The sequence below is a fragment of the Lithobates pipiens genome, unplaced genomic scaffold (assembly GCF_037356315.1).
Source record: "Lithobates pipiens isolate NorthernLeopardFrog02 unplaced genomic scaffold, aLitPip1_a1.2 Scaffold_18, whole genome shotgun sequence".
Classification (NCBI taxonomy): domain Eukaryota; kingdom Metazoa; phylum Chordata; class Amphibia; order Anura; family Ranidae; genus Lithobates; species Lithobates pipiens.
In genome coordinates this window covers 405,961,319-405,988,399 of record NW_027507758.1, presented here as the reverse complement: position 1 = coordinate 405,988,399, position 27,081 = coordinate 405,961,319, and the positions used below count along the sequence as shown (strand labels likewise).

The following is a 27,081-nucleotide window of genomic DNA, read 5'->3' as shown; positions in this document are numbered from 1 at the left end:
TGGACTGTCTTCTGTGAAGTCAGTAGAGAGCAGATACACACACACACACACACACACACACACACACACATTGTAAAAAGTTCTTAATACTCTGTGACAGATGTCTCTGTGGGGAATCCCTCCTCATACCTGAAGGAAGTCACTTGAAAGGGTGAAAGGTGGGAGTGCAATTGGAATCATCTGTCAAAAAATACCAGCTAGTGACTGCAAGTATCTTAAGATTTGATTTCAGGCTAGTAGCACTAGCTGGTGCATGAAAATGGTAGGGATGGCAGAATCTTAAGATTTTTGACCTGAATGGGTGGGCGAAGGGGGGGGGGGGGGGGTGGTCAGCATCTGAAAGAGTGTATAAAATCCATACACTGCTTTGAGTGCTCTCTAGCTCTAGGCTCTGTGTAACGGAACACCATTATTTATTTTACTGTATCTGTAACTTTTTTTGTAATTGTGTCCATTGGTAGAAATTTGTATTTTAATTTGTAACATCATTGCTTTTAAGTTAAATCAGCTACTTGTATTTTATTTGATTAATAGCAAGCATTCCTTTCTCTGTGTATAAATTAGAACTTTTTTTAGCACAGTGATTTGTTAATAACCTTTATTATACGAGATGCACTCAGGCTTAATTCAGGTGTTAACAAAAGGTAATATTCTCTTACTATATTTATCATTAAGAGAACATGTGCGATTGTATTTTAGCCATAACACCCCTTCACCCTTGCTTTCTGTCCTGAGGTAAATAGTTCTTTAATTATCTAAAGCTGGGTATACACTGGGAGTTTAGCCCCATATCCACACATGCGACCTGGGTGCAGGGATCTGCCCTGCTGCGCTATAGTATTCTGACAGAATATGCCCCCTCTGTCAGAATGTACTGATCAGCACTGGAGCCATTGGCTGCAAGTTCAGTTCCAGTGCTGGTTTTCCAGCAGGACCATTTAACAGAAGCCAGTTTAACGACCAGCTTCTGTTGAACAAGTTGGCATACACACCTGCTGAAACGGTCTATTTTCGGGCTGTGTATGCCCAGCTTTTGTTTTAGGCTTATGTGGATTTTATGCACATTACTTACAACTATACCATCCTAAAACCGCTTCTACTGACAACAAAAGTACATGTGACAGACTGTTTATTGTAAACAACACTTCGTATTAACATAACCATTTCACTGTACTTTTCGCAATACTCTACAAAAATAAATTTATGGCTACAAAAATTGCTTTGTAAAATACTTTCTTATGCTATACACATTTTCAGCAGTAGTTTCACTAGTGGTGCCCAGCCTTTTTCTTTTAATATGGAGCCCATTTTTGGTACCAGTGTTTTCAATTACGAAAAATGTGCTGGTTTTGGGTCCCAATCAATAGGCTTTGCACTTTAGTTCTATGCTACACTTCTATTTGACAAGCAAAAAGACCTTTGACATAATGATCTTGTAAATCTCTAAGTTAACTAAATGAAGCACGAGTCATACTTTGGGAATTTAATCTCCATCTCAAAGTCTTTTCATCCTTTTTAGTTCTACTCTGCTGAGAGTCTGGTCGAGGGGTTACGTTGCCAGTTTCCTCTTTTGCTGGACTGCAGTAGACCATACACATAAGAGACAAATGCTGAGTCAGTTTTACCATGCCTACTATGGATGCTCCACCAACAAGCATAAGAGTTGGCCAAAAAAGGCAATGAAACACTACTGATCGGTCGTACTTTTTAATCAATATGACATCTTCTGGTTTACTGTCATGTCGATGAAAGCATGCAAACGGGGTGTCATTCTTGCGTTCGAAGTACTGTTTCACATCTAGAACACCATCCAGTAGATCATTCTTATCTCGTTGGCACTTTGGAACATAAAAGCACTTCATGAAATAAAAAGAAATATTAGGATTGTTAGTACTGATCAGTTTTTAGAGAGAGATTATGGACACTGTTTACAGTGTCTAGATTTTTCAAACACAGACAATCTGAGATTAAGAGTAATGAGGTCCATATAATATACAGTTATATTGTCAAAAGTATTGGGGCACATGAACTATAATCGCATCCCAATATTAGTCCGTTGGGTTCAATATTGAGTTGGCCCACCTGATCACGTTATGACCACCCACCTAATATTGAATAGGTCCCCTTTTTGTCACCAAAACTGCCCTGAACCCTTGAAACATGGACTCCAAACTAGCGTCCACATTAATGGCAGGACCCAAAGTTTCCCAGCAGAACATTGTCCAAAACATCACACTGCCTCTGACAGCTTGCCTTCTTCCCATAGTGCATATTGGTGCCATCTTTTTCCCAGGTGAGCAACACACACACACACCGGACCATTCACATGATGTGAAAGAAAACTAAATTCATTTAACCAGGTCACCTTCTTTCATTGATCTATGGTTCTGATGGTTACATGCCCATTGTAGGTGCTTGTCACTGTGGACATGGGTCAGCATGGGCACCCAGACTGGTCTGCAACTCCACAGCCCCCATACACAACAAACTGTGATGAGCTGTGTGTTCTGACACCTTGCTATCGGAACCAGCATTAACTTTTTTTAGCTCTTCTATTGGATCAGACTTCACAAACCAGCCTTTGCTCCCTTGTTTATCAATGAGCCTTGGCTGCCCATGACCATGTCGCTGGTTCACCTTTTTTGGATCACTTTAGGTAGGTCCTAACCACTGTAGACTGGGAACATCCAACAGGAGCTGTAGTTTGCGTTGCTCTGACCCAGTTGTCAAGCTATTTAAATTTGTCCCTTGGAAAAGTTATTCATAACCTTAGACACTTAGAATTTTTTTCTGCTTTCAAGCACATCAACTTCAGGGGCAAAGTGTTTACTTGCTGCCTATTATATCCCACTCGCTTTCAGCCTACATTTTATGAATTATCCTTTTGCCGAAATCCTCCCCTGATGCCCCTCTGGCCCCCTTTGCTATCTTACACAGTGAACGGGAAGATGCCTTTTACAAAACCACTGTAAAAGGCACTACTTCAAGATGCCTGCCCTCTTCTCATCTGTTATATTTCTAGAAACCGTTACTAAAGCTTCTATGAAAAAAATTATGAATAGAGGGGGCTGATCTAACAATCAACTGCCTGTCCTCCATTCATAGTTTCTGTTTTTTCATGTGTGTTAACTTAAAGATTTTAAAGCTGAGATATACAAATATTGACTAAATACAAAAGACATGTGTATTCTTTATTTTTACTTGAATCTTTGTGTTCTTTCTGAGTTTCTTCTAGATCTCTGCAGTAGTAAAGTGTGAAACGTTGCCTTTGTGCAGGAGCTTCCTGCAATAAAGACCATCCGATCTTGCACTCTCTCCTGTGTAGAATGACTGGTCTTGTATATGGCCCCTACTCTAAATCTGAAGGCAGCCCGTAGTTGCTATGTTTACACGTTAATAACTGCAATTTAAAAGGCATTTGGTGCACAAAAAGTGAATTTATATCCTTTGCAGCCATTAAAGGATAAGTTGCATGTTCCACCCATATTTAGGTGAGCATGGGCAGATGTCAGTGTACTCACCTTGGGGTTTATCTGGACAGCCTCTTCATTATAATGCAGGGCAGCAACATGACCAGAAGCAGACACATTCACCAGTATCTGAAGACAGGGGTATTTGGACTGGCCATGGCAATCTACACCACATGTGAATGAACAGTCCACCCAGTCATCCATTATATCCGCCTGGATAATTGTGCAGTTGGACTCTTCATTCCATACACTAATAGACAGAAAAAATATTTTCAGTTGAGGTTCATCATCAGGCACCATTGCTACAAGGCAATACCATGTGACCGTAATCAAATGTGGTCTTTTGTGTTCTTTCGTGGAATTTTGAGTGCGAATTACAATAGCATGGTGTTATGCTTTGGGTTTTATAACCCAGATGCTTTGTCTGCTGTGCACACGCATGGACATGATAAAGATGAACTGTGGGATAAGCATATATTGTAAGTGTCATGTGAATTCTTGCATAAATCTTGGTATGCTTTGTAGCTAGATCTATGTAGTAATCCAGTGTCTACTTTGACTCTGCCTTTCTGTAATGAAGTCAAGTCACTGCTGCTCTACTTCTCATTGTGCATGGTGACTGGTGTTGTATAATAAGACATTTGTAATCAAATGTCAATAAACAGTCTTAAAGCTCAACATGCTGGCCACTTACCCTAGTCACCAATATCAATCAAATAAGCAGTCCAAAGAATGGTGCAAGAAAAATTGCATAATCCAGCAATAATATATACAAAAAGCATAATTCCAGATGAACTATAGTGCTGTTGCAGCAAGTAATGCAAACTTGTATGTAGCGTTCTCTACTATGTCCAAATACAAGTTTTATTTACCTACTGTTAGAAATATTTCTTACAAAAGGCTATGCATACTTAAGGATATACTTACCATACATAAGGATATACTTACTAAGGATATGGTTGCATTGTGGTCTCTTTTTATCACATTTGACGAATACTTTTTTCTATACCCACACTTGATGTTGGAAGGGTTCTGTTTTCAACAGTACTATAGGTCATCCATAGTTAATATGCTTAAAGGGTAACTCCACTTTTGTGAGGAAAAAAATAGCAAATAAAGAAAAAATAATATAGCGTATACAATTGCGACACAAGTAATATTGTAATTGAATGTTATTAAAAATTATCTTTTCTTTTTCAATCTGGAGCTCTATAATTTTATGTAAAATGCAATATGGCTACCTGGAGGTGTTCTGTAAACAGAATGTGTACAGAATACCACCCAAATATGTAATTTCCTGTTTGATTGGCTCTCTAATTTCCCCAGTAGTCTGCACTAAGAAACAAGTCAGATTTCAGACACCCCCCTGCAATAAAAATGTCATTTTTGGTGAGGTACTCCCAATAGGAAATCACATCTAAAGGGATGCAGGCCCAACACCTTTCCTCATTAGTGCACTGCAGGTGCAGCAGCTGATTTATAATTATGAAGCCACACCCATTAGATTCATTTTTCCCACATGAACACAGACAAACACACAGGGATTTCTTCAGAATAACAAAAGCTAGAAATCTGCAACAAAGGTTGTTAAAATCCTTGCAATGTTGATAGATCAACCAGAGGGGAATGCTTTTTTTTTTTCCTCAACAAAAGTGGAGTTACTCTTTAAATCTCTACATAGAACATTTGTGGATGATGCAATGTTATGTATGTTTATCTGCTCTACTTATATAATTGTTTGATTTGGGGGGGGGGGCGGTCCGCCCTGTTGAGTTTTAAAACTATTTGCTAACATTTGATGTATTCTTGTTATGGGTTGTAGTTGTTATTGCTCAAATTTATGAGGCCACTGCCTGTTTAACCGCTTTAGCCCCGGAAGATTTTACCCCCTTCCTGACCAGAGCACTTTTTGCAATTCGGCACTGAGTCATTTTTACTGAGAATTTGATCATTTCTGTGTTTTTTTTGTTTGTTTTTTTTTGTTTTTTGTGCTATAAACAAAAAAAGAGCGACAATTTTGAAAAAAAAACAATATTTTGTACTTTTTGCTATAATAAATATACCCATTTTTTTTTTTTTTTTTTAAAAAGCTAATTTTTTCTCAGTTTAGGCCTATATGTATTCTACATATTTTTGGTAATAAAAATCGCAATAAGCGCATATTGATTGGTTTTGCGCAGAAATTATAGCGTCTAAAAAATAGGGGATAGATTTATAGCATTTTTATTTTTATTATTATTATTATTTTTTTACTAGTAATGGCGACGACCTTTTTATCGTGACTGCGACATTATGATGGACACATCGGACAATTTTGATACATTTTTGGGACCATTGGCATTTATACAGCGATCAGTGCTATAAAAATGCATTGATTACTGTAAAAATGTCACTGGCAGTGAAGGGGTTAACACTAGGGGGCGATCAAGGGGTTAATTGTGTTCATTAGTATGTGTTCTAACTGAAGGGGGGTGGGACTGACTAGGGGAGATGACAGATCGCTGTTCATGATCTGTCACTTCTCCCCTCAGAGAACCAGAATCTCTGTGTTTACACACAGAGATCCTGTTTCTCGGCGTGTTACAAGCGATTGCGAGAGCCCGGCACTCGCATCGGCTACAGGGATGCACACGCCTAGTTGCCACCAGAGGGAGCAACGTAACAAACTGGCGTTTCGCCTTCCCATGCCATTCTGCTGTAGTACAACTGCAGCAGCTGATCGGCAAGCTTATGTGCAAAATTAGGTGATATTTTATTTGCCTTTTATGATTGCAGATCTTAGTTTTTATCTCCTATTGTTTAAAACCTAAAATAAGCTGAAAAGTCAAGTAAAAGGAAAAAAAGGAGAAACGATAACCAGAAAATAGAGATGAGCTCAAGAATGGCAAACCAACATATGAAGCCAGTTCGTATCCACTGAACATGGTTTTTGGTATAGCTGTAGTTTTCACCAATTGGTCCCAATACAAGCAATTTATTTTCTAAAATTATAGCATTCTCTTTTTCCATGACTTAGCCATACTTTGGTACTCGGCTATAAAAATAATTCTGTCTGGTGCTGATAGCAAATTACTAATAATTACTATGTAAATAGTAAGGAAGGGCAGTTAATGTTTTTTTCCCAAAACGTCTTTCAGGACAGCACCCGAGAGATCATGGCCCCTCCCACAACAGGAAACGCCTCATCATCCAAAGCTTTAATAGGAGGCCTCCACCCAGCTTGCCTTCAGTTTTTTGTGTTTCTTCCAGCCGGTAGGAACACCTCTGGTGGGAGCCAGGATCTCTCAGGTCTTTCCTGGGAGACCAGAGGTTCTCACCTGAAAATCTTTTTATTTTTCTTCCAGGAGTCTGTGATCCTTCTAGCTTGATGGTTACGGTGGGCTCTCTCTCCTCCTTCTGTGCTCGGGGAGAGCCTGTACTGCCTGGGAGTGCTGCCCTGTGTTTTGGCAGATTGACAGTGTGCAGAGACCCCAGCTTGCCTCCTGCAGCACAGGGCAGCAGCGGTGAAGGCTATTGGCCCGATGAGAGCTCTCGGACACATCCTGTGCAGTGCACAGGAAGGGACGGCAACTCCGGGTTGGGCGCGCAGCGTAGTTTCCAGACGCAAAGTGCAGGAGGAGAGAGCAGGGCCACCTGGTGCCTTTTATCTTTAAGTTCTGGGTCGGCGCAGCAGCGTTTTTGAATCCAGGAACCGCCCATTCATTAAGCTACGCAACCTGCGCTTTGCAATGGAGGATGCAGGAGATAAGGGGGTAAGCCAAGGCACCAGCAAGGCCAAGGTAAGGGACTGTGTTCCTATTTACTGTGGGCCTTTCTCCTATGGGTTATCACCCCTCCCCCCACCCCACCCTTAAAAGGAGCTCTTCCTGTTGGTAGCACAGTGACTAGATGGTTAGCACTTCTGCCTTGCCATAGGGGGCTCCACTAGGATTGGTTGTGGTGGTGGGGCTCACTTGGGCAGAGGGAAGTAAGAGGTCCTTTCCTAGTGCACCTGGGTGTTTTTAGATGTGTGTCTGCTGTGCAGAAGTACTTCAGCATGGTTCTATTCTCTTTAAGCGAGTTAAGCGAATCCCGGACAAAGCTCCTTTGTGCAGATTGTATCACAGATTTAGTCAAGGAGGAGTCTCTATTTGTGGCGATCTTCTTACAGCCATTAAGGATGAGCTCCGCAACACTTTTCAAGCTTGCAGGTCAAACCTGACAGAAGAGCCTGGGCTCTCAGGGACCCCAGGATCTCAGGGGGTTTCTCTGATTCAGAAGGCAGGTCCGGCTTCCCAGGATACTTCCCAAGAAAATATTTCACCCTCTCAGGAGGTGGCGGATTTAGAAGAGTAGGAAAATGGGGCAGATACTGCCCCTTAGTACAAAATGTCCCTCGAAGAGGTAGGGGAGCTCCTTAAAGTAATCCATGATACCTTAGGGATAAAGGAGGAGAAGGAGCTCTCCCTGCACGACTGTATGTATGCAGGTCTAGGGGACTCCAAAAGCTGTGTTTTTCCCATTCATTCGATAGTCACCAGTGTTACCAAATCCACGTTCTTTACTGGCACTGCAAAAAAGTACCTAAAATGACTTTTTAGTGCTAAACAGTGCAAATATCAATATTTTAACTATAAACACATAGCTAGTCGAAGAATAAGCTACTTACTTGTGCCCACTTTTTGTTTTTGTAGGAAAGGCTGCTGATACACATTAGATTTTAGACTACAAGTCCTCCTAAAGTCAGCCAGTAGCACTGAGGTTTCTTTATTGCTAGTCACTGGAAACTGTATAATCTAATCTTACAGAACCAATCTGCTACCCCTGAACTGAAGTTCAATTAGACTTTTATTTAAAGAAGAACTTCAGTCTGCAGTAATCTTTTATAACCCCTTCCTGCATGCTGTTCAGCTTTATTCCTTTATTTTAATATGTATCCGCATTCTGGAGTGCACTGCAGGAGTCGCCGCCACCGTGGTTTCTTTCGATCGCCTATTCAAAACTGTCACCGGGCAGTACAATTGCGTTGCTGCGCATGCACCGCCCGCCGAGCACGCACAAGCTTCTGGCCGGCCTTGGAACGGCGCAGACACAGCTCCATTAATCTTGACCGTAGGGTTATTACGCCACCTTCAGGAGAGGACTAGGCAGAACATGTAATACATGTGAAAAAACAGAACTTTACAGTTCCGCCCAAGGGGTGGTTCCTCTGGTAATAACCCCTCAGCCTGCTTCCCACAGCTCAGTTTTTTTCTGCCTAGTGAAGGAGAAGGACCTAGGCTCCCTGCGGGATCATCGGTCCTTGGACTTTTTTGCTCAATGTTTGCCTTTTGCGCAAGATTTTAAGATCCTGTGATCTGCTATCAACAGCTGGCTGGGGTGACAGGCTGAATAATCTAGATCAGGGGTGCCCAACCTTTTGAAGAGCGAGGGCCACCTAAGCGACTTTGTGGCCTGCGACCGGTTACCATGAGCGGAGCGGGTGCATGGCAGCCCACTCTACTCTATAGAGCCCACTCTACTTTTTTTTTTTTTTTTTTTGCGGATCGGACTGGAGGTAGGCATTTGTAAAAGGACACAAATCCATTTACATCTTCTACTCCTTAGAGGTGAATAGAGGGTCCAATTGGGTCGGACTGACCATGTGAAAGGGGCTTATGGCTCAGTACAGGTAACCCCCAGGTGCAGGGCAGGACTTAGGGTGGTGGGGGCCCCTGGGCTTGAGTCACTTTCAGGCCCTACCTTCTATACATTACCGTATTTATCGGCGTATAACACGCACCCCAAGTTTAGGGAGTTTAAGGAAAAATCTTACATTTAATGCCCATCAATGCAGCCTTATCAGTGTCCATCTCCAGCCTTGCCCATCCATTTGCAACCTTGTCCAGTGTCATTTGTAGCCTTGTCATTGCAGTCTTGAAGTTTAAAAAGAGTCCTGCGTATCTCTGCGACTCTCGGGTCCTCGCAGTCCCGAGCGGAGTCGAGAGTAGCCGAGTGTACACAGCTCGGCTCACAGTCCCGCCCAGTCTCTGTGTTATGTCCATCATAGAGCGGGACTGGGCGTGACTGTGAACGGAGCCGAGCCAAGTACACTCGGCTATGTATCTCGGCGGGGCCCCCTATTGGTTGGGGCTCATGGGCTTGAGCCCAGTCAAGCCCAATGGTACATCCAGCCCTGCCCAGGTGCACTGCTCTGCACCTGCAGATCAGTTTGAAAGCAGCCCAGTAACCACTGCAGAACAGATATGCCCATATATACACTGTGATTTTAGTAATAAACTTACTTTTAATAACAGTATTCTATTCCATCACAGAGAAGGAGGTCGCGGGCCACACGAGGCCCCCGGGCCACTGGTTGGGCACCCCTGATCTAGATCCTTGTATCTCCTTAGCCTGGCCATCGAGCGCGTGCAGACCCTAGCTACGCTCTGGGTGGGCCACGACATGCCCCTCAGGCTCCAGGGGCGGCCGGTGAGCACAACGCTCTTGGGCACACATATGACCGGACTACCGATGTCTTTGTCACAGTGTGCCATGGCCAGCAGCCACCCGGCACTGCTCGGAGAGTGGGTCTGTGATGGGATGTCCCTAGCTCGTCCGGATGGTAAGTACAGCTCTTCCTGCCTCAGCGGAATTGAGCAGCTGGGCATTCCCTGGAAGTTCGATTAGGGGGTCCCTCTCCTCCCTCTCTTCTCTCCCTGTCCCTATTTTTACTCCCCCCCCTCCCCCATGGGAGATGCTGCATGATGGGCTGCTGAGCGGTGTGTGTACCTGTAGCCAGGGGCCCCCTGTGGGGCTTTCACCTTAGATTGGGGGCTGCACTGGGTATCTGTGTCCCTGAGTGTCGGGAGGTCTACATGTGCTGATCGGCATAGCGCTGTTCTGCCATTATTTTCTCTGTCCTTTCACTGTGTACAGTTGTTTGTCGGCCATTTTTGGTGTGCCTCAGTGGAAAGCATGGTCAGGAGCCATTTTCCTGTAGCTCGGCAGCCATTTTCTTTGTGATTATGTCCCTTATACAGGGCGGCCGGCGGCCATTTTGTTGTAGCCCAGCGTGGTTTTTATCCTCAGCGCTGGTTTCTGCTGCTCAGAACAGCAAGGTTTTTTGCTCAGGACACCTGGGAGCTAATACTCCCCCACTTGTAGTATTTTGGTTTATAATACACTGCGACACTACATGGTAAATAGCTAGCTTATACAATCCTACACTTAAAAGGGTAACGAGGTTTTACAGTTGAGTTGGGTGTGTGTGATTTAGGAGGGTAGTGGGGTAGGGGGGGGAATGTATACTCAATTTTTTTTTTTTTTTTATCTCTCTTTCTTCCCCCCTTTGTGCTTTTTTTTAGGCAGGACTGGTACTGTGGAGAGATTACGATCTCATTTTATAGGCGCTTTAGACGGGGAGTGATAAGCCTATGTGAGGGGTTGGTGAGCTCGGACACTTTCGAATGGGGTATGGGTATACCGGCTACAATTGAGACCCCTAGGGGTGGCTCTGATGGGCAGGGGTGGGTGGGGGGCGGGAGGGAGGGGAGTCTTCGAACGCATGCTGCGAGTGATGAGGCGGCGAAGGAGGACAGTTCAAGAGGGGGAGAGGTGATGGGGAGAGGAAGCGGTTCCCTCTCCCCTCACCCTCCCCTTCCTATGGGTATATTAATCATTGGAGCAGATGGGTGTGAGAAATACTACTATCGTCCATGGTTAGGTGGAATATAACCTCGTGGAATGTGAGGGGCTTGAGGGACCCTAAGAAACGGAGGGCCGTGATGTTAGAGATGGAAGGAAAGGGCCCCGGCCTTCTCTTTTTTCAGGAAACCCACTTGACCCCAACCACGGCCTCCCTGCTCCATGACCGGAAATTCCAGGCATACTATCACTCCTTTTACTCCTCGTACTCTCGCGGTGTGAGTGTGCTAGTATGGAAAGGTACGGATTTTTTATGTAAGGAGTCCCAGATAGATGAGGAGGGGAGATTTGTTTTTTTGCATTGCTCAGTAGCTGGGCACGAATACATCCTAGCAAATATCTATATACCCCCCCCCCCCTTTAAATTAGAGGTCATGGACAAATTTCTTATGTTCAGCCTGGGCAAAATGGGTATTCCATGGATAATCGCCGGTGACTTCAATGAAGTTATAGATAAGCGCCTAGATAGATTCCCTTGTTCAGCTGGGAACAAAGCAGGTAGTTTATATGAATTCCTATCGGAGGTTGGCTTAGGTGATATTTGGCGTATGCGACATCCCCAGGATAGGCAGTATTCCTGCTTCTCTAGTAGCCACCAGACGTTATCAAGAATAGACATAGGCTTGGGGAACAAAGAGGCAGTTGGAGTGGTGACAGATATAGAATATGGGGCACGTGGGATCTCTGACCACTCTCCTTTAGCCATAACTTTGAATACAGGTGAGCGCGCCCCTCTGAGGGAGTGGAGAATAAACCCCTCTTGGTTGGAACTAATTGATGGACCTAACCTTTTAGGGGATAAAATAGATGAATTTCTTCAGACCAACAGAGGGACAGCGGCTCCTGGAATGGTTTGGGATTCCCTTAAAGCTTTTTTTAGGGGAATACTTATCCAGAAAATTGCAATAATAAAACGGGAATCTCGAGCCCAAGAGGAAAAAATTCGAAATAATGTCATCAAGGCTGAGAGAGAGTTTGTGGAGGATCCATCGCCGGGGAAACAACAGACCTGGGAGGATAACCAACAGATATATAAAATGGCACTTCTAAAAAGAGCGGAGAATCAACGTATTTTTCAACGCCAATATTATTTTGGCGAAGGGGAGAAAGTGGGTCGAGTTCTCTCTTTATTGACCCGCACCAACAGCCCCCCTATAGGAATACAGGCAATCAAAACGCAGAACGGTGACATTGCTTTTAGGCCCTCTGAGGTTATGACGGAACTGGGTGATTACTATAGAACTTTATATAAATCAACTGTACAGGGTCGTGAAGAGCTAGTCACTAATTTCCTGCATCAAATAGATATCCCCGTGCTTTCAGATCAGGATAAACTGCATCTAGATTCACCACTCACTTTGGAAGAACTAAAATTTGCAATGAATAGCATGCCCAATTACAAATCTCCTGGACCCGATGGGCTTCCAGTGGAAATCTACAAGCGCTACAGTGAACAGCTGATCCCAGCATTATTGGAAACGCTAAATTACTCACTAGAAGCAGGGGAACTCCCTGCTTCAATGCGGGAGGCCAATATTATCTTAATTCTTAAAGAGGGGAAGGACCAACAAGAGGTTTCGTCATACCGGCCGATATCTCTGCTATGTTCAGATATAAAAATTTTAGCCAAGGCTTTAGCAATCCGCCTAAATAGTTGTATTCATAAATTAATACACCCAGATCAGTCCGGGTTTATCCCGGGCAGAACAACCAGTACCAACATTCGGAGAGTCTTTTTGAATTTACAAATACCTAGAGATGGTGATAGCCCAGGTGCCATATTAGCTCTGGACGCCACTAAGGCTTTTGATAGCCTGGAGTGGGACTATCTCTGGGGCGTATTAGAACGCTTTGGCCTTGGCCCCCAATTTATTAATTGGGTAAAATTGCTATATAGGGGTCCCAGGGCCAAGATTAAAATGGGGACCCTATTTTCTGACATGTTCTGTCTCGAAAGGGGTACGAGGCAGGGATGCCCGTTGTCCCCCCCTCCTGTTCGTGCTGGCGATGGAACCCCTGGCGGTGATGGCGAGATCACGCTCGGACATCCGGGGATTTCGGCGCGGACTGGAGGAGGAGAAGCTGGCTTTGTTCGCAGATGACGTTTTATTTTTTGTTGATGACGTGCGCTCTACTCTGAGAAACGTAGTACAACTGATGGAGGCATTTGGGCAACAGTCAGGTTTGGTCATCAATTGGAGCAAATCAGCCCTTATGCCACTATCGGAGTCCGAAGAGTTAATGTCGCCCATAGTTGAGGGACTAGAAGCGGTACCCAAGCTGAAATACTTGGGTGTCTGGATTCCCAGAGATGTAGATCGGTATGCTGAGGAGAACCTGGTACCACTACTGTCAAAACTGAAGCAGAAGGTCAATAGCTGGTGTCGCCTTCCTATGTCTGTGGCGGGACGTTGTAATCTAGTAAAGATGATTTGGCAGCCACAGATCCTGTACATCCTCCACAACTCACCAGTCTGGATCAATCAGAAATGGTTTGACAGACTGGAGAGATTAATTAGAGAATTAATATGGAAAAAGAAACAGCCTCGGATTCGGCTGCGGACGCTACAGCTCCCTGTGGAGAAGGGAGGAGTGGCGATCCCACATCTAAAAACATACTTCCTATCAGCCCAGCTCCAGCACTTAGCTGGGGCTGGTCTGGAGGGGGGTGGTTGCCCGAATCATAAACTGATGATTAACAATGCATATCATAGAATTTTAGTTGAAGTCCTGGAGGCCAATTCTTTTGCCTATAACTGTTCTACCAATGTTTTGGCTAGGAAAGTATGGCAGCTAGCAAAACGACTCCTGGACTATGGGGGGGTAACAGAGTATGCCCCCCTATGGAACAATAGAGAACTGGTGGAGCTAAGTGGCATAGATCGCTCCCTTGAGTGGGAGAGGAGGGGGATTAGAAGACTGGCCCATCTTTACCAGGGGAACACTATAAAATCTTTTGAAGACCTTCGCCAGGAATTCGGTATCTCCAATAAAACATTCTATATATATTTACAAGTAAGACACGGGATACACTCACAGTATGGCACACTTGCTACTGATAGGACGAAGAACCCCCTACTACAGAGACTCCTTGAACATGGACAATCAAAGGGTCAGATTTCTACCCTATATACAAAACTTAAGGACAAAGTCTTGAATGGAGAGGGTCCGGATAAGTGTAGGAAGAGATGGGAGGAAGACTTGGGTCCAATTGGGCAGGAACAATGGGACGAGATCCTAGCACAGGGGAACCTGGTGTCTATCTCCCCATCGCAGCGCATGTCGCATAAGCTCTTTTTATATAGGGCATACTATACCCCTAAAAAAATGGAGCGGATAAGTAGTAAGTTTAATGGTGAGTGCCCTAGATGCGGAGCGCCAGGGGACCTAATTCACATGGTATGGAAGTGCCCAAAACTATACCGCTATTGGATAGAAATTGTACGCAGTATCAATAGGATTTTTAATACCACCTTGGAACCCGAAGCTAGAACTTGCTTATTAGGGATTATGGAAATGGATAGAATCTCTGCTGTAACAAAAATATCCATATTTAGATGTCTGTACCAGGCTAGACGCTTGATTGCGCTGAACTGGCAAGCAAAAAGCCCTCCAGTACTGCAAGCGTGGACAAAAGCCATAAACTCCATAATCTGGTGTGAACGGGCAATGTACATTAGACAAAATAATCTTAAAAAATTTAAGTTGCTTTGGAATCCATGGTTGCATGATATTGGCTATCCTTTAGTCGAGCTAGTATAGGGCGGGACCTAGGTTGTATTTTCCCTGGCCTAAGCCGGATAGGGCCTGGGAGGCTATTGGGATGATTCTTGTTCTTGCTCCTGAATTGCCTCGCCGCTCCGTTACTGACTAGTTAAAGAGCTTTGATTGGATCCTCCAGCATGTGTTCGAAGAACAGGGTTATGGGGGGGGAGAAGGGGCTAATTTTGTAATTTATTAGGGATAACTAACGTGTTAATCATGGTTGTGTTTTTGACATTATGTAATGTTTTTTCTTTTGCTAAAGGTTAATCTGGCATTCCCTGCTGTTATACATATTTTTTTTATAACTGGAAAACCATGTTTTTTGTATGTTTCTTCAATAAAAATCAATTAATTAAAAAAAAAAGATTGGGGGCTGCACTGGGTATCTGTGTCCCTGAGTGTCGGGAGGTCTACATGTGCTGATCGGCATAGCGCTGTTCTGCCATTATTTTCTCTGTCCTTTCACTGTGTACAGTTGTTTGTCGGCCATTTTTGGTGTGCCTCAGTGGAAAGCATGGTCAGGAGCCATTTTCCTGTAGCTCGGCAGCCATTTTCTTTGTGATTATGTCCCTTATACAGGGCGGCCGGCGGCCATTTTGTTGTAGCCCAGCGTGGTTTTTATCCTCAGCGCTGGTTTCTGCTGCTCAGAACAGCAAGGTTTTTTGCTCAGGACACCTGGGAGCTAATACTGGACGCAGACACCTGTAACTGAATGGCGCAGCACATGGTCGGGGTGGTGAGTCCTGCAGTGGGGGCCCCTCAGTCTGCAGCAGCTAGGAGGGTGGGATTGTACACATGTCCCAAGTCCCCAAGGGTGGCAGACAGGGAGTGTCAGCATGGCTTCAGAAACTGGTGTTTCTTCCCCAGAACTCCCTGCAATTGCAACCGGCTCATCTGCAAACAGTGCACTGCCCTGGGGCGCTTTGTCGACGGTCCTTGAAATGTTCATTGCCAGGGTGGCCGCGGCCCTGGATACGCTTCCTTTGCTTTCCAGGGCTTCAATGTCAGCAGTGGTGCTGCGGCGCCTGATTTGGCTAAAATGTTGGTCTGTGGACCAGGCATCCAAAAAAAACTTGACTGTTCTCCCCTTCCTTGGTGAGCAGCTCTTTGGAGCCTCGTTGGAGGACATTATTAAGAATGTCACAGGTGGGAAGAGTACCTTGCTCCCAAAGGCCAGAAGTCTGCCAAAAGAGGCTTTTTCATCCGTCCGGGACTTCTGCTAAACGCTTCCAGTTCGACAGGATGACCGCTGAGGGACAAAAGCGTCCCTGGAACTGCAAGCCTAACAAGCCTGCGAGCAAAAGTGCTACCGCATGAAGGTTTGCCCCACCTGTCTCTCGGGTGGGGGGTCGCCTTCAGGAGTTTGCAGCCCGGTGGGCCTCTTGGCTGTCTGGCCAATGGGTCTGCAAACTAATTTCCTCTGGCTACAAGATAGTTTCTCTTTTGGCTACCAAACAGATTCTTCCCTTCCAGCATACCCTTACTCCCAGCTTGTCAGGAGGCCTTATTGGGGGCAGTAAGGGACCTCCTAAGCCTGGGGGTGATAGTGCCTGTTTCGGAATTGGAAAGGTTCCAGGGGTTCTACTCCAATCTGTTTGGAGTCCCCAAAAAGGAAGGGGTACGTCCAATCTTGGACATGAAAGACCTCAATTGCTTTGTAAAAGTACAGAGGTTCAGAATGGAATCAGTTCGCTCAGTAGTCGCTGCACTCCATCAAGGGGACTCCCTGGCGTCTTTGGACATCCAGGATGCGTAACTGCTCATACCCACATACCTCAGGCATCAGAGGTTTCTGCGATTTGCAATAGGGGAAGCCCACACAGCAGTTTGTGGTGCTCCCTTTTCGCTTGGCATCAGCACCCCAGGTCTTGACCAAGGTATTGGCTCCAATTTTGGCGTTGTTGTGACAATGCGGGATCGCAATCGTAGGTTACCTAGACGATCTTCCGCCTCAGAATTAAAGGAGGATGTGGCGATCACCATGCAAACCCTGCAGGAATTTGGGTGGCTGTTGAACCTCAAAAAGTCTGTGCTTATACCGACTCAGAGCTCAAGCTCTGTGGAAGCGGGAGTTTTTCTCCCTTCAGACAAACTGTAGGTAGTCGCCGCTGCGTTTCTGTATGCGAGTCCTGGGCCTCATGGTGGCCTACTTCGAGACTTTACCGTACGCCCAGTTTCACATCAGAGTTTTGCAGAAGGAGATATTGACAAAATGGGACAAATCTCCGTTATCCCTGGATTGGCAGATTCGGGTGAGCCAGTCCGTCAGGGACTCCCTGCTCTGGTGGCTGAGATCCTCAGCACTTCTGTCCGGGAAGTCATTCCTACCTCTGCATTGGACAGTGATCATAACGGACGCCAGTCTGATCGGCTGGGGAGGAGAACTGGGAGTACAGTTGACCCAGGGCCTCTGGTCGGGGGAGGAATCCAAGTTGCCGATCAATGTGCTCCAGCTCCGAGTGATCAGGCTATGCCTCTCCACATGGTCGACGAGACTAAGAGGGCATCCGATCAGGATCCAGTCAGACAACACCACGGCAGTGGCATATGTCAACCATCAAGGAGGAACAAGACGCTCGGCTGCAGCACGGGAAGTCGTTCACATCCTTCAGTGGGCAGAGTGACATGTACTGGCTTTGTCTGCCATTTACATCCCGGGAATAGAAAACCTACAGGCGGACTACCTAAGTTGCCAGATGTTGGACCCAGGAGAATGGGCGCTGTATTCGGAGGTGTTCAGGCCACACTGCCTGTGGTGGGGCACGCCAGACATGGATCTCCTGGCTTCCCGTCTCAATCGGAAGGTGCCGAGATTCGTATCCAGGACAAGAGATCCTTGGGCAGACGCGTCAGATGCGCTGGTGGCTCCGTGGGGTCAGTACCGACTGATCTACGCCATTCCTGCACTAAAACTGCTACCACGTCTGCTCCGCAGAGTGGAGGCCAAGGGGATTCCAGTAATACTGATTGCCCCAGATTGGCCTCGGCGTCCCTGGTACGCCGACCTGGTACGCCGACCTAGTACGCCTGGTTGCGGACGCTCCCTGGCAACTACCGTTATGAGAGGACCTTCTGTGTCAAGGTTCGATTCTCCATCCTGCTTTACCATCGCTGGTTTTAACAGCATGGCTGTTAAGAGCCAGGTGCTAAGGAACCGGGGCCTGACGGACTCTGTGATTTCAACTATGTTGAGGGCACAGAAATCATCTTCTCGGAAGATATACTATCATACCTGGAAGGCCTACAGCTCCATGTGTGAAGAGAAAGGGTGGCATCTGCGCACCTATTCCGTTTCCAGGATCCTGCTGTTTCTACAGCGAGGAGTAGACCAGAAATTGGCTTTAAGCACCATTAAGGGACAAATATCAACCTTGGCTGTTTTATTTCGAATGACCCCTGGTGTTCCACTCTCTAGTGAGCACTTTTATTCAAGGGGTCTGGCATGTAGTCCCTCCGGTGCGCCCACCTTTGCCCCAGTGGGATCTGAACCTGGTGCTATCGGCATTTTAAAAAACGTTGTTTGAGAACATCAGGGAAAAATTCCCTTGTTGACTCTTTCTCTGAAAATGGTCTTCCTAGTGGCCATTACATCGGCCAGGAGGGTTTTGGAACTGGCGGCCTTGTCTTGCAAGTCGCCCTATCTGGTTATCCATAAGGATAAGGTGGTGTTGCATCCACAACCTTCTTTTCTGCCGAGGGTGGTTTTGGCTTTTCGCATCAATGAAGACCTTGTGTTACCATCTCTGTGTCCTAAACTGACACATCCTAAGGAGGTGGCCCTTCATTCCCTGGATGTGGTCCGAGTTCTAAGAGTATATTTGTCTGCCACGGCTCCCTTTCATAAGTCAGACTCTGTTTGTTTCGGTATCTGGTCCAAAAAAAGCTATTGCGGTCTCGTTGGCCACCATTTCCAGGTGGATCAGACAGATTGTGGTACAGGCCTACGCCTTGAAGGGGCAGGTGCCCCCCTTTCCTGTCACGGCCCATTGCACCAGGGCAATTGTAACCTTTTGGGCTTTCTGACATCAAGCGTCAGTCACTCAAGTGTGTAAGGTGGCGACTTGGTCGTCCATTGATACTTTTACCAAATTCTACAAAGTGGATATAAGTGCATCTTCAAATGCCTGCTTTGGCCACAAAGTTTTGCAGGTAGCCGTGTAATGTGGCACGTCTGCACTCTTTCCTCTGTTTTAAAGAAACAGTTAATTTTGAGTATAATGCACTGTTGCATTTGTTGACCGTAAAGTTCTGATGCAGTTGGTTAAGATGGTGACTCCCCTGTTAGGGAGCACCATTGGTTGCAGGGGAAGTTTTATTGCTGTTTCCACACCTCGTTATGACACTGCTTGGGGACGTCCCTACAGTCAAGATTAATGGAGCTGTCAGTCAGTGAACAAAAGAGAAAATAGGATTTTTGTACTCACCGTAAAAATCCTTTTCTCTGAAGTTCACTGACTGACTGACTGACACAGCACCCTCTCCTCCTATTGGTTTACGTTATACTGCTTGTTGACGTACTGAGCTGCAGGAAGCAGGCTGTTTCTTTACATGTATTACATGTTCTGCCTAGTCCTCTCCTGAAGGTGGCGTAATAACCCTACGGTCAAGATTAATGGAGCTGTGTCAGTCAGTGAACTTCAGAGAAAAGGATTTTACGGCAAGTACAAAAATCCTATTTTTCTCGGGCCCACAAAAGAAGGTTCCCTTTTTGAGGAAGACCCTGACTCCATCTGAAAAAAAGTTCCAAAGCTGGATTCTGCCTTCTCACAGATTTCGAAGTCAACTGACCTCACTTTTGAAGATATGGGCACTCTAATTGAGCCTATGGATAAGAGGATGGACCTATTTCTTTAAAAAAGCCTGGCAGTTCACGAACAATATGAAACCGGCAATGGCAACATTTCTAGGAATCTAGAGCACTGGGTTAATCAGATGAAATCCCATATTACAGCGGATTCCCTGAAACAAGAGATTCTGGACTCCTTTACAACCTTATCTGCAGCAGTGGCATACATTGCGGATGCTTCAGCAGAGTCCATACATATGTCGGCTAGGTCCACAGCGTTGGCAAACTCTGCTAGGAGGGCCTTATGGCTATAAACTTGGCCCGGCAATGCAGTATCAAAGAACAGGTTGTGTGTCATTCCCTTTGCAGGGGATTTGCTATTTGGGGCGGAACTAGAATCCATTTTTGACCGTACAGCTGATAAAAAGAAATAGTTTCCAGTAAAGAAAATTAACACACAGGCAAGCAGGCATTTTTTCATCCCCAGAAAGGGCAGCAGGAAGATAAAACTTAGGCAAAAAGGAAGCCATGGTTCTTCCAGAAACCGAAAGGTAGGAGTGGAGTGCTCCTCAATCCTCCTGCGATTTCCAAAAAATCGCAGTGACTCCTTCCTCCCAGACCGGGGAAGGCTCCAGGAGTCTAGTCTTCTTCTGCAGCAGAGAAGTATTACTCAAAACCAGTTTATTTTAAACATACTCTTCCAGGGTTATATGATCGAATTCACAAAACAACCAAGGTTTTTGGTGACTTGCCATGAAGTTCCTAATTCAGGAACTGAGATCACAGAGAGTCATTGTTCCAGTCCCTACAAGAACGTTTTTCCAGGGTTTCTACTCACAGGTATCCCTTATTGAGAAACACTCAAAGTGCTGTCTTATCCTAAATCGCAAAGTGCTAAATCGCACACTAGTAGGTTACAGAAGATTTCGGATAGTTTCCACTTTCGCATACCAAAAACCTTTTGAAGAGAGCTTGGTTTTCATCCCTTGTCCAGATGCAGCCAAACTGTATTGGCACCTTCTGTTGAGACAGGACCTGCTGATACAGGGCCCTCTCTTCCACCAGAAGGTAGCAAAACTAAAGCTCACAACCTGGCTTCTGAAGAGCAGCTTTTGAGATAGAAGGGATTTTCGGATATGTTAGTTGCTACCCTCCTATCCAGTAGAGTGTTACCAGAACAATTTATTCAAAGGTCTGGAAAGTTTTCAACTCCTGGTGCACTATGTCCAGCCAGCCCTTGGAGGATATTTCTTATGTCCTGGTGTTCCTGTAAGAGGGAGCCGATAAGTTTGGCAGTCAGTACCCTTAAAGTCTAGGTTCCCATGCTGGGGGTGTTTTTCATCAGAACTAGGGATGGTCGAACGGTTCGCCCGGCGGGCGTTTCGCGGCGAATTTCGGCTGTTCGCCGTCCGCCCGATCGGCGGACTATTGACGCCGTTCGCCCGGCGGACTTCCGTGTTTACTGTGTAAAAGAACTTTGACCTATGATGACACATCCATCATGGGGTACAGGACAGCCAATTGAGACATTACAGCACATGGACACTTGGACATTCCCCCTAACTTATAAATAGACCCGATCCGGCGGCCATTTTACATTCTTTCTTCTGTCACTATAGGGAGAGGTTGCTGTGTGGAGCAGGGAGAGATTGCAGTGACCCAAATCGCTAGCTATTTGGTCCACAAAAGTTCTTTTCAGGACTGGTATAGGTGTAGTTCAGGATATAGGTTTGAGGCACTGCTGTGCTACTGATTGTTGCAGCAGCCTGTCTCTTGTCAGTGTAGAGAGAGGGACAGTACACTGTGTGCTGCAGGGACAGTCAGTTTAATCATTAGCTGTTACTATTAGGTCCACAAAAGTGCTATTCAAGTTATTGTTCCAGCAGCCTCTGTTTTGTCAGTTTAACCACTTCAGCTCCGGACCAATAAACACCTTAAGGACCAGAGGTCTTTTTGCAATTTCGCACTGCGCTGCTTTAACTGGTAATTGCGCGGTCATGCAATATTGCACCCAAACGAAATTTGCGTCCTTTTCTTCCCACAAATAGAGCTTTCTTTTGATGGTATTTGATTGCCTCTGCGATTTTTTTTTTTTGCGATTATAAATGGAAAAAGAGCGAAAATTTTGAAAAAAAAAGATATTTTCTTCTTTTTGTTATAAGAAAAATCGAATAAACTAAATTTTAGTCATACATTGAGGGCAAAATTTATTCAGCCACATGTCTTTAGTAAAAAAAATGTCAATAAGCGTATATTTTTTGGTTTGCGCAAAAGTTATAGCGTCTACAAACTAGAGTACATTTTCTGGAATTTACACAGCTTTTAATTTATGACTGCCGATCTCATTTCTTGAGGTGCTAAAATGGCAGGGCAGTACAAATCCCCCCCAAATGACCCCATTTTGGAAAGTAGACACCCCAAGGAAATTGCTGATGGGTATGTTGAGCCCATTGAATATTTATTTTTTTTGTCCTAAGGGATTGAATAATGACAAAAAAAATAAAAAAATTTTTTTACAAAAAGTTGTCACTAAATGATATATTGCTCACACATGCCATGGTTATATGTGGAATTGCACCCCAAAATATATTCCGCTACTTCTCCCGAGTATGGGGATACCACATGTGTGGGACTTTTTGGGAGTCTAGTCGCGCACGGCACCCCGAAAACCAATCACCACCTTCAGGATTTCTAAGGGTGCAAATTTTTGATTTAACTCCTCACTACCTATCACAGTTTCGAAGGCCATAAAATGCCAAAATAGCACAAAACCCCCCAAAATTACCCCATTTTGGAAAGTAGACACCCCAAGCTATTTACTGAGAGGCATGTTGAGTCCATGGAATATTTTATATTTTGCCACAAGTTGCGGGAATATTACAAACTTTTTTTTTTTTGCACCAAGTTGTCACTAAATGATATATTGCTCACACATGCTATGGGAATATGTGAAATGACACCCCAAAATACATTCTGCTGCTTCTCCCGAGTACGGGGATACCACATGTGTGGGACTTTTTGGGAGTCTAGTCGCGCACGGCAGTCCGAAATCCAATCACCACCTTCAGGATTTCTAAGGGTGCAAATTTTTGATTTAACTCCTCACTACCTATCACAGTTTCGAAGGCCATAAAATGCCAAAATAGCACAAAACCCCCCAAAATTACCCCATTTTGGAAAGTAGACACCCCAAGCTATTTACTGAGAGGCATGTTGAGTCCATGGAATATTTTATATTTTGCCAAAAGTTGCGGGAATATTACAAAAATTTTTTTTTTTGCACAAAGTTGTCACTAAATGATATATTGCTCACACATGCTATGGGCAGAAGTCAAATTACACCCCAAAATAAATTCTGCTGCTTCTCCCGAGTACGGGGATACCACATGTGGGGGACTTTTTGGGAGCCTAGCCACGTACGGGACCCCGAAAACCAAGCACTGCCTTCCGGATTTGAATATAAAATGCTATAAAAAACAAACTAACCAGAGTCACCCGTAACACTTATACGGTGATCAGTGGTGAAAGGGTTAACTAGGGGCAATCAGGGGGTTCAAATTTTTATTAGGTAGTATATGGGGGTCCCTGGCGCTATATAAAAACCTGACGGGGAACCTAAATAACTAACTGGCTAACCAGCGTCACCAGTGACACTTATACTGTGATCGCTGGTGAAAGGGGGTGAAAGGGTTAACTAGCAGCAATCAGGGGGTTAAAACCATTATTGGGTAGTATATCGGGGTACCTAGCGCTATAAAAACCTGGCGGTGAACCTAAAAAAATAACTAGCTACCTAGCGACTGTAGCGACACTAATGCAGCGATCAGAAAAACGATCGCTTAGTGACACTGGCAAAAGGGGGTGAAAGGGTTAGCTAGCGGCAATCAGGGGGTTAAAACCATTATTGGGTAGTATATCGGGGTACCTAGCGATATAAAAACCTGGCGGTGAACCTAAAAAAATAACTAGCTACCTAGCGACACATGCAGCGATCAGAAAAATGATCGCTTAGTGACACTGGCAAAAGGGGGTGAAAGGGTTAACTAGCGGCAATCAGGGGGTTAAAACCATTATTGGGTAGTATATCGGGGTACCTAGCGCTATAAAAACCTGGCGGTGAACCTAAAAAAATAACTAGCTACCTAGCGACTGTAGCGACACTAATGCAGCGATCAGAAAAACTATCGCTTAGTGACACTGGCAAAAGGGGGTGAAAGGGTTAACTAGCGGCAATCAGGGGGTTAAAAACATTATTGGGTAGTATATCGGGGTACCTAGCGATATAAAAACCTGGCGGTGAACCTAAAAAAATAACTAGCTACCTAGCGACACATGCAGCGATCAGAAAAATGATCGCTTAGTGACACTGGCAAAAGGGGGTGAAAGGGTTAACTCTAGGGGCAATCAGGGGGTTAAATCTTTATTGGGGGGTGATAGGGGGCTACCCTGGACCTAACACTAACTGTCCTGACAGTTTTTACTGTCACAACTGACACTGAATGCATTGATCAGTAAAGAAATGATCAATGCAATCAGTGACACTGTGACTGGGGGGGGAGGGGGGATCGGGGGGCGATCGGGGGGGGGTTTGTGTGCCTGTGTGTACCTACATGTCAGTGTAGTGTTGGTGCACACTTACTTTTAGTCTTCTCCTCGTAGTCCGGTCAAAAAGACCGCCCCGAGGAGAATGACATCACTTCCTCCTTCCTGTGTAAACAATACACAGGGGAGGAAGCTTCTCATTGGCCAGGAGCGATCCAGAGGGGGTGGCCGAAAACCAACGGCCATCCCCTCATCACGGAGCGCTCCTGGACCGAATCGGACCGCCGTAAACAGCGGGAGGGGGTCCGATCGGACCCCCCACCCGCTGGAAGGCAATCACGTAGATGTACGTGATTGTGCCTGCCTGTGCCATTGTGCTGACGTACAATGGCAATACGGCGGTCCTGAAGTGGTTAAATAGGGACAGGCATGAAGCTGTGTGTGAGGCAGTGAGGGACAGTCAGTTTAATCAGTAGCTGTTACTATTAGGTCCACAGAGGTTCTTTTCAGGACTGGTATGGTAATAGGCTTGTACACGTATAATATTCTTTCTTCCAAATATAGAAAGAATATTATACTTGACTGCTGCCCTTCTGCTGCAGTAGTCCTTTATCAGTATAGGGACTGAGGTACAGTCTGCTAATAATTCACAACTTACTTGTTCCACAAAGGTCCTTGTAAGGACTGGTAAGGTCTAGGGTGCTACAGTACATAGGGTTGAGTGAGGTACAGTCTGCTATTCCTTAAGGACTGGTATAGGTCCACAATACATAGGGTTGAGGTGCACTACTGCTGACTGCTGCCCTATACAGCTGCAGTCCTTTATCAGTATAGGGACGGAGTTTTGTCACAGGGCCATTTAAAAAGTGACAGGCAGAGGAAGAGGCAGGCCCTTCCGCAGGGGTGGTAGGGGTAGGGCAGGAGCAACAGGCTTGAGCCAAAGTGGGAAGTTACAGAAGGTGCGTTCAATTACTTTAAAGGATGCACCAGACTTGGTTGAGTGGCTCACTCAGCCTTACTCTTCTGCACCCTCCTCATCCTCTAGATCTGCACCCTCTTCTTCACTCTCTGCTATGTGCACCCCCAAAGACACTACCACCAACAACACCACCACCACCACATACCTTCTGCTTGAGTCACAGGAATTATTTTCCGATTCATATCAAGACATTTCTGATGCGCAGCCACTCTTGGTATTGGATCAGGAAGAGGAGGTAGCAACAACCGCTACTCAGCAGTCTGATGACAGTAGCCAGATCAGCCCAAGGAGGAGGTTGGTCCCCGGTGTTGCTGCCTACTCCGAGATCTCTACTTATAGTGGTGGGGAAGGTGACGTCGATGATGACGTGTCTAGTGATGTCACGTGGGTGCCCACAAGAGAGGAAGAGGAGGGGAGTTCAGAGGAAGATATGGACCAGCAGATAGGAAGGAGAAGCAGGAATAACTTGCATTGCACAGGAGGGACAAAGCAGACTGCAAATGTAGCAGGAGCGAGTCATCGACCATGTACGGTCACATCTGGCGCTCCCAGGACACCGGCACATGGCTCCGCAGTGTGGGCTTTTTTTAACGTGTCCGCTGCTGACGCCGGATAACCCTCTTGCCCAACGGTTGAGGGCTGGCTTGTCAGAACTGATAGCCCGCCAACTACTGCCATATAAACTGGTGGACTCAGAGGCCTTTCGAAAATTTGTGGCCATTGGAACACCACAATTGAAGGTCCCAGGAAGGAAGTATTTCTCAGAGAAGGGCCTCCCAGAGCTATATGGCCATGTTCAGCAGCAAGTGAATGCATCTCTGGCACACAGTGTCGGTGCCAAGATACATCTGACCACAGACACGTGGTCTAGCAAACACGGGCAGGGAAGATATATCACTTTTACTGCCCACTGGGTGAACCTTCTGACGGCCGTCAAGCATGTAACCCGTGGCACCCGTGTAGATTTGGTTTTACCACCACGGATTGCATGCAGGCCTGGCTCTTCTTCTCCTCCTCCTCCTCCTACTCCATCCTCCTCCCTCACCTCCTCGGCTGACTCCTCCTTTTCCGCTGCTAGCGTCTCTTCCGCTGCGCCGCCCAAGCTCCCCAGAACCTATTCGACATGCCAGGTGAGACGTTGCCATGCCGTGCTGCATCTGTTGTGCCTGGAAGCCAAGAGCCACACTGGCCCGGCACTCCTTTCAGCTTTGCGTTCACAGGCAGATCAGTGGCTAACACCGCTCAATTTGACAGTTGGTAAAGTGGTGTGTGACAACGGTGCCAATCTGCTTAGCGCATTGAAACAGGGCAAAATTACGCATGTGCCATGCATGGCACACGTCTTAAACTTGGTCGTGCAGCGATTCGTTGTCAAATACTCTGGAGTCCAGGACATCTTGCCGCAGGCAAGGAAAATCTCAGCCCATTTCGGAAGATCTTACACGGCCATGGCTCGCCTTGCTGACATTCAGCAGTGACCCAATCTGCTGGTCAGACGTCTTATTTGCGATTGCCCGACGCGATGGAACTCAACCTTCTATATGCTTGATAGGCTGCTCCAGCAGAAACGTGCAGTTAACGTCTACCTGTATGAACTCTGCGGCAGAACAGGTTCTGGGGAGCTGGGGGTTTTTTCACCGCGCCAGTGGCTGCTCATGCGCGACGCATGCAGACTTCTGCGGCCATTTGAGGAGATCACCAAACTGGTCAGTCACAGCCATGGCGCCATCAGTGACATGGTACCTTATGCCTTCTTTATGGAGCGTGCATTGCGTCGTGTCATTGATCAAGCTGTGGAGGAGCAGGAGCGGGAAGATGAGGAAGTCGCAATGCTGGATGAATTCCCAGGGGGGGCTACTCTATCTAAGACAAGT

At 45.8% G+C, this 27,081-nt stretch overlaps 1 protein-coding gene across 3 annotated transcripts in view; it reads right to left on the bottom strand.

The window, feature by feature from the left end:
• Window positions 1-1,112: 1,112 nt before the first annotated feature.
• The window catches only part of KCNMB3 (potassium calcium-activated channel subfamily M regulatory beta subunit 3), an 86,137-nt gene continuing 60,168 nt past the window's right edge, over window positions 1,113-27,081 (bottom strand). For all 3 annotated transcript variants that reach the window (XM_077487933.1, XM_077487932.1, XM_077487934.1), the window contains exons 3-4: window positions 3,522-3,720; window positions 1,113-1,856 (exon numbers count right to left, since the gene is read on the bottom strand). In XM_077487933.1, the coding sequence (XP_077344059.1) occupies window positions 1,449-1,856; window positions 3,522-3,720 (607 nt within the window). In that variant the 3' untranslated portion in view covers window positions 1,113-1,448. The remainder of the gene's footprint in view (window positions 1,857-3,521; window positions 3,721-27,081) is intronic.